Source organism: Apiospora hydei (assembly GCF_038363865.1).
Source record: "Apiospora hydei strain CBS 114990 chromosome Unknown utg000008l_segment0_segment0, whole genome shotgun sequence".
NCBI classification, from domain to species: Eukaryota; Fungi; Ascomycota; class Sordariomycetes; order Amphisphaeriales; family Apiosporaceae; genus Apiospora; species Apiospora hydei.
In genome coordinates this window covers 3,252,035-3,269,234 of record NW_027117367.1, presented here as the reverse complement: position 1 = coordinate 3,269,234, position 17,200 = coordinate 3,252,035, and the positions used below count along the sequence as shown (strand labels likewise).

Genomic DNA, 17,200 nt, shown 5'->3' with positions numbered 1-17,200 from the left:
ATATCGATCCCGCAAATGTCACATGACAAGGACTCTCCTTGGGACAACTCGGTCGATAACAGAGCGGCTTCTCGAAACATCCGAATCTTCAGTAGAAACATACGAATGAGCCCAATATCTGAATATCTGGTGTAATCTGGGGCTGTTTGATTCGGAACCTTCGGGCTACACAGTCTCTTGATGATGGATGTGACTGCTTGTTGTGCTTCCTCAATATGGCTCGGGGGCTGGAAAAACGGAGCCCTTCATTTCCGCCTCTAGCAACGCCGATACGCTGCTGTTAGCGTACTCGGCGGCAGTGAACCCTGCAATATCTCTCATGCATACGTCCGCACCTGCTTGCAATAACGCCTCCATTGCATTACCGCATCCGTTCCCAGCCGTATAATGCAATGCGGTACGTCCATATGAATCGGCATAGTTGACATTGGCCCCTCTGTCACATAAAAACTTCACCATACTAGACATGTTGGATCTTGCCGCCCAAATGAGGGGTGACCAACCATTGAACCCGATTTGGTTGATGTCCAAGTCCATTTCGCAAATTTGGTTCATCAAATTTGTGCGTCCATAAATGGCTGCATAGTGAAGCGCATTTCCTCCGAATGGGTCGAATTCGACTGCCAGTGAACTGTCACGAGAAACCAGCATTTGCCAGATCTGGCGGCTGCCACCCCGTATTGCCCACAGCCCACAGTTCCTGTGAAGTTTCGCCTTCGAGAGAAGACAGTACTGTCCATACGGCGAGAGCAGGAGGGAAACGACTTCAATGTTTTGATGGCCCGTCGCAGCCTTTAGCAATCTTTGCAACCGATCCTCGTCATCTCTCAGCACCGAGTCGTTGTCAAGCACGAATCGCATGGTCGTCTGATTGCCCATCATGGCAGCAGTATCCCATGCCGAAGTACCATCCATGTTTTCCAAACTCGGGTCAGCACCTCTTTTGAGGAGGGCAGTTGCGACCTCGAGAGGCTGGCCTCTCATTGCCAGATGTAACGGGGTGAGTTGGCTTTTGGTAGGACCACGTATGATGTTGATGTCGGCCCCTCGATCCAACAGGAAATGAATCATGGGCACTTGCGAATGAGTGACCGCAATATGCAGAGGCGTGAACCCATCCAAGTCTTGCTTGTTGACCTGATCTGGGTCGAAGTTGCATATGTATTCCGCACATTCGATTTTCTCAGAAGCCACAGCCGCATGGAGGGGCCACCATCCTTCATTGTCCGCACAGCATAAGGACTTCATATCTGCTATAAAATGAGGGCCCAGCCGACCATCCAACGGATCCGGCGACGTGCCACGGTCGTCTTTCTGCACGGCGAGAGCCCTCGGTTCCGTCAAGCCCGTTTTTCGATCGGTCAAAAGTGTTTTGAGGACTTGAGAACTACCATTCCTGCTTGCTATGTGGAGGATATTGGCCTGACCACGACTTCTTGCTGTCCAGTCTGCCCCTGCGGACAGCAAGGCCTCAACGGCAGCTATGTTGTCCAGACCAGCAGCACTGAGCAAAGGTGTGGAACCTCCCTCATCTAGCTTCTCTGTATCTGCTCCATGCTCACAGATAAACCGAATCATCTCGGCGGCCTTGTTGTCCTTGGTGCGGGTTGCCAATCTATGGAGAGCCGTCGTACCCTTAAAGGTTTGCATGTTGACGTCAGCACCACAGTCGAGCAACCGCTCAAGCATTTGTATGTCAGCCCAGGATGCTGTTACCATCAGCGGCGTCTCTCCAAGCCTGTCCTTGATATTGGGGTCCGCACCAGATTTGATCAGCACTTCTGCAGTCTCCATGTCCCCATGGTGTGCAGCATGGTGCCAAGCAGCTTGGCGATTCTCACCCTTTTCATCCTTATCAAATCCTGCAGCTATGAGTCTCGATACCATTTCTGGCCATCTATTGTTTGCTGCTTCTGAAACGAGAGAAAGATGGTGCCTCAGACGTTGGGTGATTTCTTCATTGGTGTCGACGTTGCTCTCAGTTGGATGTGGCTTTAAGGCCCTCGCGCGGGATAATAGCCACTTGGACATGGCCTTGTGCTTTCGTACGACAGCGTAATCGATTGGATACCATAGAAATCCATCAGGCGAATTGATTTGTGAATCTGCTTCAGGAAGCCAGTTGAGAAGTTCGTCAAGCCCGAAGGCGGCGATCACGTGAAGTATCTGCACCGAACCAGGCCAAGGAAATATACCGGCATGCCCGCGTTTCATGTATAGAGCCAAAGCCTGCATTGCAAGGTTGCGGGTTTTGAGGCTTTGTAGAATATCACAAGCCAAACCTGTGTTCTTCGGGCCCATAGAATGTTGGAGATAGGTGCCCCAATGCAAAGCAGCATGACGGAGCAGTGGGAATCTTTTCGCTAGATCCTCAAACTCCTTCCATGTGCCTACAGGTCCCATCTTGAACTCATCAAGCAGCAAATAGCCCATGCATAATGAAGCAAGTACTGCGTCGGGTTCGTCATCCTTGCCCCTGGGGTGCGTTGAGTGCAGGATTTCTGCAGCGGCTTCTGACCTCAAGAATTCCGCCAGAGAAAAGTGAAGAAGCTCATACTGATCATGTTTCTTAACCAGGAGATCGGAACAGCTAGACAATATAACCCTCTCATCGATGATGTCGTCGCTGTCGAGTGACTCCATCCCTGGTTCAAAGCTGAGCGCATGGATCAGCTCCTCCTTGGACAGTGGCTCCTGTGCATTAGCGACCCATAGCAGTGCCTTCAAAGCTAGATCACGACGAGATGGTGGCTGGGCTAACACCCTTTGGAGCATCGCTGAGTACAGCCCCTCGAGGCCTCGCCACGTGTTTTGGGCTGCAACCATCTTGGCCTTATCGGATGTTTCCATTTCGATGAACTTGATGCTGAGAGAAACCCAGAGGAAAACACCTTCTGCACCACTGAGAAGGTTGTTCTGGATTTGTTGCAATGCAGAGGGTTTTTTTGCCAGGCCTACAGTTCTTTCCTGGACAAATGTCTTGATGTCATTGTCATTCGATCCATCGTCGACTTGCATCGCGGGAGCATTCGGAAGAGCGTTGCTAATGGCCGAATACCCAGGTCGACTGAATATGAGAACACGGGCAGAAGTCGCCAGTTCTCTTGCCACCAAGGACGCAAAGAACTGACAGAGATCTTTGAAGTCATCACCAGGAAGCCCACTGCATTCGTCAAGCCCATCAACAATGACATAAGCTCGCATGAAATCTTGGACTATACTCCGGATACCATCCTTGATCTCGGCCCTTCGAAGGCCATCAAATCTGCTTTCCATGTAGCGTTTCCGAATGGTCTCAACATTTTTATCTTTTGGTAGTTGAGCGTAAAGCTGTCTCAGGATCGAACCTAACAGTGTTGATATAACTGGAACTGCATCAGAGGTCGTTTTGGCGTTCGCATTTGAGCTGCAGTATATGAATGCAAGGGCATGAGCTTTGTTGTCTTGATCGCCAGCGAGGAGGGGGCCTTGTACACGACAGCTTTCGCGGATTTTGTGGACGGTATGAGCGGCCAGATGTGATTTTCCACTGCCAGCTTTACCAGTGATCCAGAGGAGATTTGAAGGCCCGCCATCTTTCCAGGTCCGGAAAGAATCATGATCGAAGAGCCATCCTCCAGTGGTTGGCAAGCTGTTGCTGTGCTTATCGTCTTGGATGTGATCGAAAGGGCTGTGCGGTATCCAACCCAGTATATCTTTGCGTAATTCTTCTATCAGATGGTCAGTTACCACCTGCTCAAGATACCAGATGGAATAAGATAATCAAACCTTGTTCTCTTGCTGTTTCCTTCACACCACTCTGCTTCTCGAATAACGATCGTCGTTGATCAGCGCCTTTGATCATTTGCAATGTGCGCCCCTGAAGTTTCGAAAAGGAGGCTTGCTCCTTCTGCGAATGAAGTGATAAAGCTCTGTCGAAGGTCGACAAGTGATTGTCGAGGTGTTTCTCCAGTTTGCCAAACTCAGCGTCGAACGGCTTCCACAGAGACTTGGCCACTGGAACCAGAGTCATCCTGGCCCGGCCCTTTTTGTCAAGAAACGGCTTTACGGCCGTGGCAAGAAACTTGAGCAAATCCCCGTATATCTCAACCAGTAACAGTTGTATCTCTGGCGTGCCCGGAATAGTGGTCCTGAAAGTCTCGAATAGCTTGTGGTTCGTCAAGACTTTCTGTAGAAAGAGAATGACAGATTCCTGGTAGTCCACAAACTTCTTGTTTATCGAGAGCAGGAAAGAGATGCCCCCTAGGATAAGGCCGGCTGGTGGAAATGCCGACTGTACAGTGTCGGCAAAGGGCTTAGTCATGTCTACCAGCTGGCCAAGTGGCGCCATCGTCTTTGCCACTCGCAGAGTCCGGCTTGAATTGATCCTCTGCGTCATGACTTCCTCGATCGAATTTGCGAACTTGTGGAGGTCACCGTCTGGCACCTCTTTGAGGAAGCGGTCCCGCTGTTCATCTGTCAAAGTTCGCATCTCCAAAGCCCACTTCGCGACGACTGGGTTTGGACTTTGGGCAGTGTCAGCATATTCGTGTATTCGTCCACCAAGAAACCGACTCACGTTGATGTAGTTGTATTTGTTCGAACAGTATGGCCATCCAGGGATTGAATTTGCCGTTCCGCCGTCTCCGCCTGTGTATCCAGCTCATTTTGGCGGGTTTCCTCACGATTGGGCGGCAAGGTTGCCATGGCAGATGACGTTTGCTGTATCGAGGGTCGGAACCACTCACTGTTACAGCAGGTCAAGTGCTATGCTGTTCGCCGTGCCGGATCGGAATAGATTTCGGACCAGTTGTTATACGCCTTCGACTGGGGAGTGATGGAGAAGACACTGTGTCGAACACAGAGTGTTCGAGGCAGACATAATGGAGGCAAGGAGGGGCTTCCCCCGACAATGGTGGCGAAGGCAACCAAGCCTCCGCCACTTCTGCAGTCAGCAGACACTCGATGGAACACAGAATCTGCAGCCATCAACCCGCCCAGCGAATCAACCCATGGTTGCACCTGCTCTGCGTACTAGCCACGTTGTACTTTGATACATTGCTCGGCCACAACATAAGGCCACACCTATCTATTATACGTTGGTGTGTACAGCTCACTCTTTTGAGTGCGACCTTCATGATCGCGTCTGCTTATTTCCGGCTTTATGGCGAAGCAGATGGACCTTGGACTAAGAGAGAGTCTTCAGAATTTATGAGTGGTGGGTGATTGATGGAGGGGTCCATATCTCCCGCTAACTTGGAACATCCCTGTCTGATCTGGGCCATGCAGGGTCTGAACTCCAATTTTTCGATGATATCAGGTGAAACGCGTCTGAGAGTTCTGGGCGCGCGTCTTTAATTTAACCACCATCAACGTCTCGCCAACCCACCCATCACCATGTCCGACCAAGCTGAGGATAAGAGCCAATCGCTTTTAGCAGAGGCTGTCAAGAAACTGGACCTCCTGACGCTGCAGAGCGTTTTTATGGATATGTGCGCCGCCTCGGAGGATTTCCGCCAGCAGGCGATGGAACGGCTCCTGATCACGGGCTCTGCCGTGAAACGCGCCGCAGAGGACAGCGACCTCCAGGGAGATTCCGCCCCCAACAAGAAGCAGAAGCTAGAGGAAGACGAGAGCACAGCCTATTCGCGATACGAGCCCTGCCAGAACTGCAAACAGGTCTTCGATGTCACTAAGAACACCAAGAAAAGCTGCCGCTATCACGATGGTAAGTCCATGCCCCACCCGAATAGAGCAGTCTGCCTGGCTCTGTAACATTGAGCTCGTTGCTGAGTTGGGCACTAGGTTCACTCGACCTGGACCCCGAGGCCTTCCCCGACGACGACCAGGTCGAGTATGATCCCCATTCCATCGACGTGGAGACGGACTGGCGTCGCGACGTTTGCCCCGAGGGGTTCGTCTGGGATTGCTGTGATAAAGATTGCAGAAGCAAGGGATGCATTGTCGAAAGACATGTGGCCGCCAAGCCGCCTCCAAAGCTTCCTGGTATTGCCAAGAGGAGTGTGATGGAAATTATCGAGATAGAATCCGATGACGATGAGGAGGAGGATGACGAGTCCGAGTAGGGCAACTTGCAACCTGTGTTTTCTGACGAAGTATTGTCCGGTGGAGTTCAAAAGGGGCTGGTGAAATTGAGCAAGTGAGCCTCATTCAACCAGCCATGTTTACTGGCCAGCCTGGCTGGACCATGCGTTGTATACTATTCCTCTCACAAGTGCAATGTATGGTAACTCAGATAGGGTCTACATCGTAGCAGCTAGGCTGCTGGCATTGGATGTAGAAAGTATCAGGATTTTCCACATGCACTTCCTCCACCGTATTGGCGTCGGCTGGTGTCTGTCTACGCAGTTATATAATTGCCGAGAGTTTCTTCATGCTACGATCGTGTATGCATATACTACAACCGATAATAATACTAGGGCAAATCCGTAATTCAGCGAGACAACGTCATGGTTAATACATATCCACGGCTAAAGCACACGATAGCGGATAAGCGACTCACTTCATGGAGTCCGGGTATATAACATGACATACAAGCCCAGCCCTATACACTCCTGGCTTACTTTATGGTTCTATTATCTTACCTTATCATCGAAGGAGTCCATTAGATCTCAAAACCTCTAACTATGAAACCTTTAGTAGAGTCCAAAGTGTCAGCATGTTACTATCACCCCACCATGGACATGAACATTGGCCAGGCTTCTTCAGGAATGGACAAAGGCAAGGATCAGATATCGCTGAGAGAATTGTTAATTTTGAAGGTGAAGGTGAAGGTTACAAAGGAAGTTCCCCATGGGCCTGACCTCGACAAGTCGGGTGCTCAGAATACAGCCAGATGTAGCCATCCCATGACCACTAGGGTACTTGTCTACTGCCACATATACTCCTTTGAGTCCCAACTCAAAGGCTCGCCTTGTAGGCCTTCTTGGAATTTTCGCTGGCACCTCGCAGCATTGAAGGAGTTTCGAGAGCCCTGGCACTTTTAATATGTTAGACCGATTTAGGATTCGGAGACGGGTGAAAAAACACTTACATAAGCTCGAGCATCTGGTATGGCTGAGGGAGTATCAACGATGAGAGGCCTAGGCTAGTTTTGATCGTGCTCACATCCAAACCTATCTCCGTTAAGGGATTTTATCGGGTTCGCTTCCAACTCGAAATGTACTTCTCAGTAGTCCGTGGGGTTCCTGCCGCGTGGCTATTATTCGAAGCTTTTCCTTAGTTCTTCAAGTTCCATATCGATTTTTTTCTTTCTTTCTTCTTCTGCCATCTCACAAAACTTGAATAATCCATCCCAACCATTTGCCACCCATGCCTTGACTGCATGCATAGAACCTTCGATATATTTGCACCCAATGGAAGATGTCACTTTCTTCGTTTTGGACTCATCAAAATCCGGCGCTTCGCAGCTTGGCGAGTCTTCGGTTGGATGACTGGGATGCGAGAAGGATAGGTCCTTCTCGGATGGCCGCGAAGAGCCTGCATATCGATGTGTATACAGGCGAGCAGCCGAGCAATACCCGTCGTAGTCGGTAACATACTTTTCAGCAATCTCCGGGACTAGCGGATCCTCGATGTTTGGACTGGCTAGAAGACCGCAAAGCGCGACGAGAAGAGCCCCCAGTGAGTACTGGTTTGTGGCATGTTCAGAGAACCAGGGTAAGTTGTGGCGTAGGGAGCTTCTGCCCGTATCTTTGTTCAGCATTTTGGCACTCTGCCACCAACCCGCATAATCGGCACATATCTTGCCGGTATGGTCGATATTGGGATGATAGATGCGCGTGTGGAATCGCATGGCTGGAGGTTGAAATTCTTCGATCCAGACAGTGATCCAGAAGATGCCACCTTGATATGGTGTACCTGGTGGCCCTTCAATACAGGCCAGTATTTTGTCAAGGGCATCATCAATGGGAACCGCGCTGATGAAGGGTATAGCTGCACGATGGATGTTTCCGGAGTTCTAAGAACACCCGTTGCGCTAAGGGGAGTCCATTGTTTGCCTTTACTGCCAGTAGGCCGGATATCTTTCCATATTTGTGTTCGTCTGAAGCTCTGAACAAATCAATCGCTTGGCCGTAGTGGCTATCGCTGGGAGAAAACACGGGCGTATGCTTGACATCTGGCCGGCTGGCAAGAAGAGCACTTATCCACCGCTGTTGCTGAGGTACTGAATCGTGTAAGTCTGACGATTCGTACTCGGGCGAAACATGCGGAGTCTCCGATATTGATAGCCGATCAATTTGTTGCTCTTCCATCTGGACATCACCAACAACGACGGCATCCTCGGATTGATTGATGGATGGATCACCTTCCCACGAAGCTCTTGAAATCAATTCCTTTTTCCGAAGGCTCAAAGCTCGACGGTTGCTGCCTGTTTGACCTGTCTTTGCAGTGAAATAAGACTGCGAATCACCGCTCAAAATTGTCAGTCGGATACTAGCCGTTTCTGAGACGGCTCTCAACACTACGGGTGCGGATTTCGACGATCCAATATCCTGAAGAAGCGACAAGCTCTGCGCATCAGACTCTGAATCGACTTCTTCGAGCAGGCGTTCGCGTTGCCTCTCAAGGACCCCTAGAGCGTTGGTGATGCTCTCTAGTCCGTCTAACAGCTTGTGAACTTTATCGACCAGAGCTTCGAACTGGGCGCAGTCGTGTATTGACCAGCGAGTCACCTTCCATACGGACTTTTGCTTCTGGTTCTTCCGGATGCGCTCCTTAAACTTCTGGAACGAGTCGCGAAGAACGAGCATGCCCCTCGGCGTTTGTGTTACCTCCTGCGAGTAAGCCTGGGTAGACAAAGGCGTGCAGTCTAGCGCGTATCGTTCCGTGATGACATCGGCCCTGGTGAGCAAGTCCAGAAGCTGGCACAAGCACGCGACAATAGAGGGCTGGATGTCTTCCCGGTCAATCGCGTGATTGTAAGGGACTTGCGGTTTCTGATCAGGCCAAGAAGGCATAAGACCTAATGTTTCGCCCCATAACGCCAAACGTACTCTCTCCAACGAAAGCTAGGGCTATTGTAAGCGAGCCTCACTGGGCCAGAGGTGATGTCAAAAAAGCAGAGCCAGACATACCCGAGTACAGAAGTGATCAAAGTCGTCACCAAAGTCCTTGGCTCGCACAACAATGTCAAAGTTCTCGATACACGACGTGAAGAGGCCGGCGATTCCCAGCACGCCCAACGCGAGACCCGCGACCTCGGCCATGGTAATGGCAGCAATCCTGTCATATGGAGTGCAGATCATCTGCTGGGCATTGAAGAGAAGGAAGATGGGATCGCAGTAATTGCAAGTCGGGGGAAGCAAAATCAAGGGTTGAGTGCCGTGAGAACGCAACCTCCAGGAACAGGTGTGTAGCACGGCAGACACAGCGAGGCGCAATCGCCAATCGCAGCAGCTGGCTGTAGCTGTGCCTCCAACCGTCGGGCGGCATGGACACCACGAGGCGTTCTTTCGAACTCCTCCATCAGATGAATGACATATTAAAAGAGGCGCAGAGGCTGGGTTTATCGGAAACATAGTGTCGAATGATGAAATACGGCGACCAAAGGACCTTCATCGTACCTTGCCTACCGAAAGAAAGAGAGTGCGTTCGTTCATGTCAAAATTTCTCGGGAACACGCGAGCTCCGTTTCTGAGTTGACTTGTGCCCCAATGAACTGCGTATGTGGTAACATTCGTATGTAGAGAGGCTTTGATCTCTGATATTCGGTTACGATGCATTTTGCAATAGAGAAATACCACTACTTGCCGCGACGATGGCCCGAAGCGGGACAAACGCTACAGTGGACCAGGTCACCCCTGTCGGCGTTAAAGGACGCTGAAAGATCGAGTCGAATCCACAGCTAGAGCCCGCAACGCCGCAACGGCGCAACGGTCCGCCTGCTAAGACGATCCAATCACCAGACGAACTACCATGTCTTAGCATCATGGATAATGCACGAGCGGCGCAAGCGGGTTTTTACTGGAGTCAAGAAAGATTGTATATGAAGACCGTTGACCCTGCGGTTCGAGTTCTAAATATCATCACGACTTTAGCCAGTAGTAGCTTGACCCAACAAAAGAAAACCTAACTCAACACCATATCATGTCCTCCTTCCCCTATAAGAACGTCGTCATGATCGGCGCCACGTCCGGCATCGGCCTGGCGCTGGCAGAGCGCATGATCGAGAACGGCGTTTTCGTCATCGGCGTCGGCCGCCGCAAGGACCGGCTCGACGAGTTCGTGTCCAAGCACGGTGCCGACAAGTGCGCCGCGTCGCAGTTCGACATCACCCAACTCGAGAGCATTAAGTCGTGGGTCGAAGGGTAAGTTCTTCGGTTCCGCGGCTGACAAAATGCACACTGACAATGCAATCGCAGCCTCCTCAAGCAACACCCCCACGTGGACGCCGTCGTGCTCAACTCGGGCATCCAGCGGACCCTGGACTTCACCAACCCCAGGGCATCGACTTGAGCCGGGTGCACCAGGAGATCACGACGAACTACACCTCCTACATCTCCCTGCTGACATACTTCCTCCCGCACCTGCAAGCTCGAGGCCCCCAGAGTCCCGCTGCCGTGGTCGCCGTGACGTCGGGCCTGGCCGTAGTCCCCATGCCGCGCTGCGGCAGCTACTGCGCGACCAAATCGGCGCTGCACTCGCTGCTCTGGTCGGTGCGCACGCAGCTGGCGGCCGACGAGGCCAGCCAGCACATCAAGGTCGTCGAGATCCTGCCGCCCGCCGTGCAGACGGAGCTGCACACGCAGCAGCCCGACCTGGTGGCCAGGGGATTGGGCGACATCGGCATCACGCTACAGGAGTTCACGGACGAGGCCTGGGCGGGGCTGACGTGGGGCGACGACGAGATCCCCGTGGGGCCGAATCGGGAGAACCTGGTCAAGATGGAGGAGGGGCGCCGGCAGGCTTTTCAGGGGATGGTGAAGAATGTTGGCACGAAATGATGGGGGACCAGAGAGAATATCAGGGCATAGAATTATATTTTCTATGTAAAGTAAGTCACAACGTCTACCAGCCCCACTGTCCAGCAAAGTTCGTAAGGTCCTGTCCAGTTGTATCAATAGATGCATGTACTTAGGGGAAAACAGTCCTGTCGGTTGACTGTCTTTCCGAATTTGGATTCACTTTAGGTACAAGGTGCAAACTGACCCTCGCTCGCTAATCGATGCGCGTGGCAGGAGGGTGTAGAACCAACTCCACGGTCAACCACGTAGTGGTTTCAACCGCTGAGCCAACACACGATATCACTGGTGGTTCAACTTATATATCCTGGAGCCCTCCATTACTTCGAAGCTATACCGCTGATATTACTTCTCTATATCCGTTGGGTCTTATCAAGTACTATTGGACATCAAAAATCGGTACATCGTCAAGTTGCCAACCTTCCAAGCTTCCCCCAAGCTCTCCCCAAACTGTCTGGCAAGCGACCCCCAACTGCCCACCCCCGCAGCCCCCAAAATTTCGCTGGGAGCTTACCTACCGAACACCCACCCCCACTAACACCACCGCTGTAAGACATTTTGGGCCCATGGCGTCACCTCGCGAAAGCGGTGATCCCCTGGAGCCCTACAGCTATTTCTAGAAGCCTGCCGTCGTACCCCATAGCTGGGGACATAACGGCACGCCACCCGACCCCCGAATGCTCGAGGATGCACGGCAGCACTGGCGCGACGCTGAGGCCCGGGGCGAGGATCCAATACCGGCTGATGGCTCGGGCGGCCCCTAGCACCTCGGGCATTGAGCGCTTCTATCGCTGGGCCAGGAAGAAGCTGGGGCAGTGTTGAGTACGAAAATGAACAGCGTTTTCTGGATTCTATTCTTGCTTTGCTCGGTGTTCATGCTATTCTTTAGCGACGGCAGTGGCGTTCTGGGGTAACGTATGGCGGGGTATTGCTTTTGCTGCAGAACATGCATCAATGGAATGCGTTCCCCCAATACAGATCTGGCAGTACATTATGTACTCTGGGAAGCAACACTCCTGCCATCAACTCCCAACTTGCAAACAACAATACCAGAAAGGAAATCGCGGCTGGCCCTGCACCATCCTATCCTATCTATTTCCGAAAGCAAGACCCGAACTTTTCGAGCAATGTGTTCTTCATGACTTCTAATCACCATCTGCATTGCGTTTCTCATCTTCTTTGACTTCCACCCACCATTGATACAGCATCATACGCGTCGACAACCCCAAGCCCACCTCATCTACCATCGTCACCACACTCTTTCTTGGATTGTGTATGTCTTTTGTATATACTCCATTGAATTGAATTGATTTCCCCTTCTCACACTCGCCCACATCCACTCTCTCTTACGTCACGCGATATGTTCACTACTACATCCATCAACAACAACGACCTCCCCTCGGCGCCAATGGCTTCTTCCTCCAACGACATCCCCTTCGTCCACCCGTCCCGGCGCGCCATGGTCGCCGCAGGTGCAGCCTCGTCTTCGGTGTCTTCGTCCGATAATGGCGGATCTTCCTAGTTCTTCGATCCCCCAAGACCAGGCCCCTTGTCGCAGCCGAACAGCCGCCGATGCAGTGCCGCCGCATTCTCAACTTTGCTTCGAGGCAGCTCGGCCGTCGCCTCATCCAAGTCGCAGCCACTAACGGCGCCTGCCATGCGCAGCTCCACCTCCCTGCCTGACATAATTTGGCTTGCGGACGCTGATGACAACAAACATAAACCGGCTGCTGCTGCCCCTCCCAAGACCACGTCCTTGGCCCGCCCTTCAGTAGCCGTGGCCCCCCGCCAAGAGCAACAAGCCCAATACCCGGACCACTACTCCCCGGCCAGCGACAAAGTCAGACTCTGCCGTGATCTCCGCAGCCGCAAAACGCTGTCGCCCAAGAAGCTCAACGACGTCCTCGACTGTCTTGAGGGCGTCGACCGGCTGCAGGGCAGCCTTGTCCGGGCCAGGCGGGAGCTCGGCAACCTGGCCATCTTCGGAAGCAAGCAAGGGCGGAAGCGAGATGGCGAGACCACCAGCATGCCAGGCCCTCCTCGATCTTCCGCCAGGCGCGGTAGTCGCAAGCAGAGGGCCGCTCGTCGCAAGGCCGGCGCCGGTAGTAAGACCTCGCGCTCAGCTGGGCGACGAAGAGGAAGACATAATGATTGTGGTAGTCGTGGGGGTCGTGGCCCCCTAAGCCAGCCAGTGGTGACACATGTGCACCCGGACAGGAGAGTTAGTCCTGAGATTAAGTTGGAATAGGATGAGAATGATCGTGTGGCTCTCCGGGACATACCGATGTACAACCAGGCCGCAGTGCAGCCGACATTGCTGAAGTAGTAGGGGGTTTGGTCGTTATGTTATTAGTTGCTCGTTGGCTATGTTATCTTGGGAAACTGCGGTTATCGTTACCACATGTTCACTGGATACCCTTTCTACTGGAGGAGGAAGTTGGAAGGTGGGTGTGGATTGCCACCAGACGATGGATGACGACGGTCGCTTAGGATAGCTGCAGAAAGAAAAAGGGGTGGGTGGTCTCCTGTCGGAGAATTGACTGACTATGCTGATAGAAGTGCCCTTTAGTAGACAAGGCTTCTTAGCGTTCATTCCTTCTGACTGTCTGTCTACTACTCCTCCAATGACTCCCGTACTGTCTATCCCTGGATTTCACCGCGTGATCTTCCTCGCGATGTAATGCGTACACCTCAAACCTACATGCCTCCCAGGACTCTCGCATCAAGCGATTGCGGATTTCAACCCGAAAATCCCCGAGTCGCGTATCCCTATCTCGCTCCACCGACTAAGTCCAATGTTCAGTTCTCCAACTACCTCCCCTTGCCATACTGCCTAAACATCCGATGATTCTTCCTCCCACCACCACCGCCCTGCGCCCCCGATCCCTGTCCCCGGCCCTCCTCCTCCGTAGCCGTACTCGTAGCCGCCGTCTCCAGCACGACGACGCGCTGGTGTCCACCGCCGATACTTCCACCTCTCTGTCTCTGTGCGTTGTTGTTGATGTTGTTATAGGCAGCAGCCCCACGCCCGCCCATCCCATTCTTCCACCCAGCTACGGCCCCCTCTAACCGCGCCCCGACCCCGTCCCAGAGCGCGACGGCCTCGTACCGCCGCGCGCTCGCCCAGCGGTGGGCGCGGGCGTGGGTGCGGCGGGCCCCGGCGCGGAGGCGGCGCCAGTAGAGGTGACCGAGGACGGCGCCCAGCGTGAAGGCGAGGAGGAGGCTCGTGAGGTAGAGGAGGTGGTGGATGGTGTAGTAGTTGGCGAAGAAGGAGGAGCCCCTGGAGTGTTGTTGGGTTTGATGAAGGAGGGGAGCCAGGAGGGGCTGGGAAGGTAGTTGGTGAGGGCGGAGGCCATGGTTGATTGGTGGTTTGGAGAAGATGCGTGATTGGGTGGTTATGATGTTGATGATATGAAGTCGCAAGAGCGTTTTTTGATGATTTGTGTTGCTTGGTATTGCTCGATGCTGATAGAGTAGGTCTCTGGGGAATGCAATACTCCGGCCTGACCAGGCTGTATATATAGGGAAATCCGAACGAACAGCATGTCAGTCAGCTCTCGTTTGGGCTCCATTCTGGTCGGTTCTACAGCGTCTCCCCGCTCTTTCATCTTCGTTATCGTGAAAGGATGGATTTAGGAAGAAGCTCCCCGTGTCTCAGAATGCAAGTCAAAAACGTACACACGAGGTTCAGTCTTGAGTCTGCAAACACCCATCGCACCATTGAGATGCTTCTATCACATTGAAATTCCCATCGAACGCATTACTGGTTAAAACACGTAAGATCCGAAAAGAACCACACCCATACGATCGATTGGCATTGTCCTGCTTGAATCATTGATGCAGAACTACGTCTGAATTGAATCGCTACACCCTGCTAAGCGTGCTTGATAAGCCCCAAACGGTCTGACCCAGACCGCCATGAATGATCCTGTACCCCTTTTGGCCGAAAAGATAACTCCATGCACCATGCAACCGACCATGCCCAACCTGTACGCCATTCGCTTGCCTTCTAAAACGCCCAAGGATAATCCAACCCATTCAACCCCGGTACTCCAAGACGTAATGTCGGGTGACAGACTGCATCGTATTGCTACTCTCTTCCCCTTCAAACTTCAAGTTGACGTTTCCGTCCTCCGTCATGCCCATGACCTCAGCCTTGTAGAACGTCGTAGTATTAGGATATAGAGCCAGCACCACCTTGCCCGTGTCTAGTGGAGGAAGGGGGTCCTTTTCTTTGGAGATGGCAATCATGTTGCTGGCGCTCGTCCGGAACTCGCTTCGGTTGCCGGCTTCGTCCGGATCGGCATCAATTACTTTATAACGACGCGACTTGCCTTCCCCTCGCACTTCCTGGACATAACCAAGAATCCAGTCGGTCGGTTCGTTGTTAGCGCCTTTGGGTTTGAAGGCGACGTGGTCTCCTTTCGAAAATAGCACCTTGGATCGTGCTGCGCTGGCCGCCACCGAAGCAGCGCCTTGAGGCTCAACACTACCGGCCTTGGCAGCTGGCGTCGACCGGTCCAACTTGGGAGGAACCGAGTCGCGGTCCCCTTTACTGCTTCCTGCACCACCGGCGCTTCGACGCGACGCACTTGGGTTGGGCGAAGGCACGGGCGAATCGCCGGCACCGTCAAAGTCGTAGACAGATGACGATGCAGTTGCCGACTCTTTGGCTCGTTGGGTGGCCGATCGCGATGATGATGTCAACTGATTGGTGGTTTCCATCTCGTTTGCCTCCTTGACGGCTTTGAGGATCTTGAGTTGTTCGATAATCTGCTTGATTTCTGCCGCCGTGGCATCCGTCACCTTGACGCCACTTCGAAGGAGCCTGTCCATCTCTTTGAGGAATTGAGCGGGCGATTCTAGTTCATGTCAGCACGAGAAGAAACACAGAGAACGGGCCAACTCACCACCAGCCTTGTCCTTTGCGGCCGCACTCTTGTCGTTCGCAGCAACGTCCCGGGTTAAGCGACTAGTCTCGTTGATGGACTTCAACACCGCCGCCATCCTCTCCCTCGTATTTTGCCAAAGCTGGAACTCCTCGCCACGGCCAACCGCTTCATTAGTGCGGCTCGGGCCGCGGGGCCGGTTCCGCTGCGACATTTCGTTCTCGGACTGGGACAAGTTGCCCGACTTGGTGGCCCGATGAGTCTTACTTTTGGGCCGAGGGCCAGCGTGCGCCTTCCTAGGAGGCGTGTCGCTCTCGGTATTCGCAGCGGCAGTCTCTTTGGACTGGCCTTGCGACGGGGGATCTTCGTTTTTAACTACGGATGCCGGCTCCGTCGGACGTGACCCGGTTGAAGGATTGGATAGGGGGATATCGTTGCGCGACTGGCTGCGCGACTTGGACTTTGGCCGAGAAGGAGGGTATGCGGCCGAGGGCGTGTCGTCGCGGGAAAAAGACTGCGAGTGCGAGTGCGACTGCGAGCGGGAGTGGGCGTGCTGCAGGTTCGGGATGGAGGCCTTGCGCGGGGAGTGGGCCGTGGAAGCGGAGGGAGAGCGGGATGCGGAGAAAGGAGTGTGTCTCCGGGGGCCCAGAGGCTCTTCCCAATGCTTACTAAGTTCGCTGGAGAGCTCGTTGAGCTGCCTGGCGGTTCTGCGGGCTCGCGAGTTGTTAGACGACATGGTCACGGGCTCGGTAGAGCTAAGGGGGAGAGAAGGGGCGGTAAACAAAAGAGCGAAGATGTTGTGTTTGGAAAATACAGTGGGCATTGACTGGGGATTGGGCGGTAGGAGAACTGCCTATGTGGGAATTCGACTGGGCAAGAGGGAACGAGGGAAATCGCTCATGCACAACACTCACTATCCGAAAGAAGTCAAAGCTGATCCGCAGCGCAAAGAGTCAATAGTTCGCAGCCAAAACCAAAACCAAGGGGAAGCAGTTGCGATGCGCTGCGATGCCGTCGCCCCCGAATTGGGCGAATTTGAGCGGCAAGCACGTAGAAATGATCGCAATGGTAGGTCAGAACGCGGACGCATCCATGTATCCCAGTACCGGTCGGGGCCAGGGTGCAAAGTAAGTAAGTAGTAATGACGACGCCCGCGAAAGCAAGAGGCTAGGGCCGGGAGTAGCTGTTATATAGGGTGGATAACTTGGGACGATGCAAGTGAGTAAGTAGTCAGAGTAGTGAGCGAGGCAATTGGAGCGCGATTGAGCCCTGCCCGGGAATAACAGCATATCGGGGGCAATTAAGCATGGGATAGTCGCGCATCAGCAGGCATTAGAGGCAAGAGGG

At 53.1% G+C, this 17,200-nt stretch overlaps 9 protein-coding genes across 9 annotated transcripts; 3 read left to right on the top strand and 6 right to left on the bottom strand.

Annotated features, from left to right (window-relative positions):
- Nucleotides 1–210: 210 nt before the first annotated feature.
- PG997_011602 (uncharacterized protein) lies at nt 211–4,686 on the bottom strand (the record flags this gene model as incomplete). The annotated part of the gene is made up of 3 exons (XM_066815917.1): nt 211–3,710; nt 3,769–4,505; nt 4,559–4,686. 3 exons carry the CDS (start codon nt 4,684–4,686, stop codon nt 211–213), a joined length of 4,365 nt encoding a protein of 1,454 aa, XP_066665207.1.
- A 690-nt stretch (nt 4,687–5,376) lies between these two features.
- Nucleotides 5,377–6,065, top strand: PG997_011601 (uncharacterized protein; the record flags this gene model as incomplete). The annotated part of the gene is made up of 2 exons (XM_066815916.1): nt 5,377–5,707; nt 5,785–6,065. 2 exons carry the CDS (start codon nt 5,377–5,379, stop codon nt 6,063–6,065), a joined length of 612 nt encoding a protein of 203 aa, XP_066665206.1.
- An 835-nt stretch (nt 6,066–6,900) lies between these two features.
- On the bottom strand, nt 6,901–9,209 carry PG997_011600 (ubiquitin-conjugating enzyme E2-16 kDa; the record flags this gene model as incomplete). Its single annotated transcript, XM_066815915.1, has 5 exons — nt 6,901–6,979; nt 7,034–7,082; nt 7,276–7,960; nt 8,007–9,011; nt 9,078–9,209. 5 exons carry the CDS (start codon nt 9,207–9,209, stop codon nt 6,901–6,903), a joined length of 1,950 nt encoding a protein of 649 aa, XP_066665205.1.
- Nucleotides 9,210–10,089: 880 nt separating this feature from the next.
- PG997_011599 (uncharacterized protein) lies at nt 10,090–10,946 on the top strand (the record flags this gene model as incomplete). Its single annotated transcript, XM_066815914.1, has 3 exons — nt 10,090–10,310; nt 10,365–10,398; nt 10,446–10,946. 3 exons carry the CDS (start codon nt 10,090–10,092, stop codon nt 10,944–10,946), a joined length of 756 nt encoding a protein of 251 aa, XP_066665204.1.
- A 590-nt stretch (nt 10,947–11,536) lies between these two features.
- On the bottom strand, nt 11,537–11,740 carry PG997_011598 (uncharacterized protein; the record flags this gene model as incomplete). Its single annotated transcript, XM_066815913.1, has 1 exon — nt 11,537–11,740. One exon carries the CDS (start codon nt 11,738–11,740, stop codon nt 11,537–11,539), a length of 204 nt encoding a protein of 67 aa, XP_066665203.1.
- An 881-nt stretch (nt 11,741–12,621) lies between these two features.
- Nucleotides 12,622–13,212, top strand: PG997_011597 (uncharacterized protein; the record flags this gene model as incomplete). The annotated part of the gene is made up of 1 exon (XM_066815912.1): nt 12,622–13,212. One exon carries the CDS (start codon nt 12,622–12,624, stop codon nt 13,210–13,212), a length of 591 nt encoding a protein of 196 aa, XP_066665202.1.
- A 563-nt stretch (nt 13,213–13,775) lies between these two features.
- PG997_011596 (uncharacterized protein) lies at nt 13,776–14,536 on the bottom strand (the record flags this gene model as incomplete). The annotated part of the gene is made up of 2 exons (XM_066815911.1): nt 13,776–14,244; nt 14,505–14,536. 2 exons carry the CDS (start codon nt 14,534–14,536, stop codon nt 13,776–13,778), a joined length of 501 nt encoding a protein of 166 aa, XP_066665201.1.
- A 466-nt stretch (nt 14,537–15,002) lies between these two features.
- On the bottom strand, nt 15,003–15,800 carry PG997_011595 (SAGA-associated factor 29; the record flags this gene model as incomplete). The annotated part of the gene is made up of 1 exon (XM_066815910.1): nt 15,003–15,800. The coding sequence occupies one exon, from the start codon at nt 15,798–15,800 to the stop codon at nt 15,003–15,005; it is 798 nt and encodes a 265-aa protein (XP_066665200.1).
- A 36-nt stretch (nt 15,801–15,836) lies between these two features.
- Nucleotides 15,837–16,589, bottom strand: PG997_011594 (uncharacterized protein; the record flags this gene model as incomplete). Its single annotated transcript, XM_066815909.1, has 1 exon — nt 15,837–16,589. The coding sequence occupies one exon, from the start codon at nt 16,587–16,589 to the stop codon at nt 15,837–15,839; it is 753 nt and encodes a 250-aa protein (XP_066665199.1).
- Between the last annotated feature and the right edge of the window lie 611 nt (nt 16,590–17,200).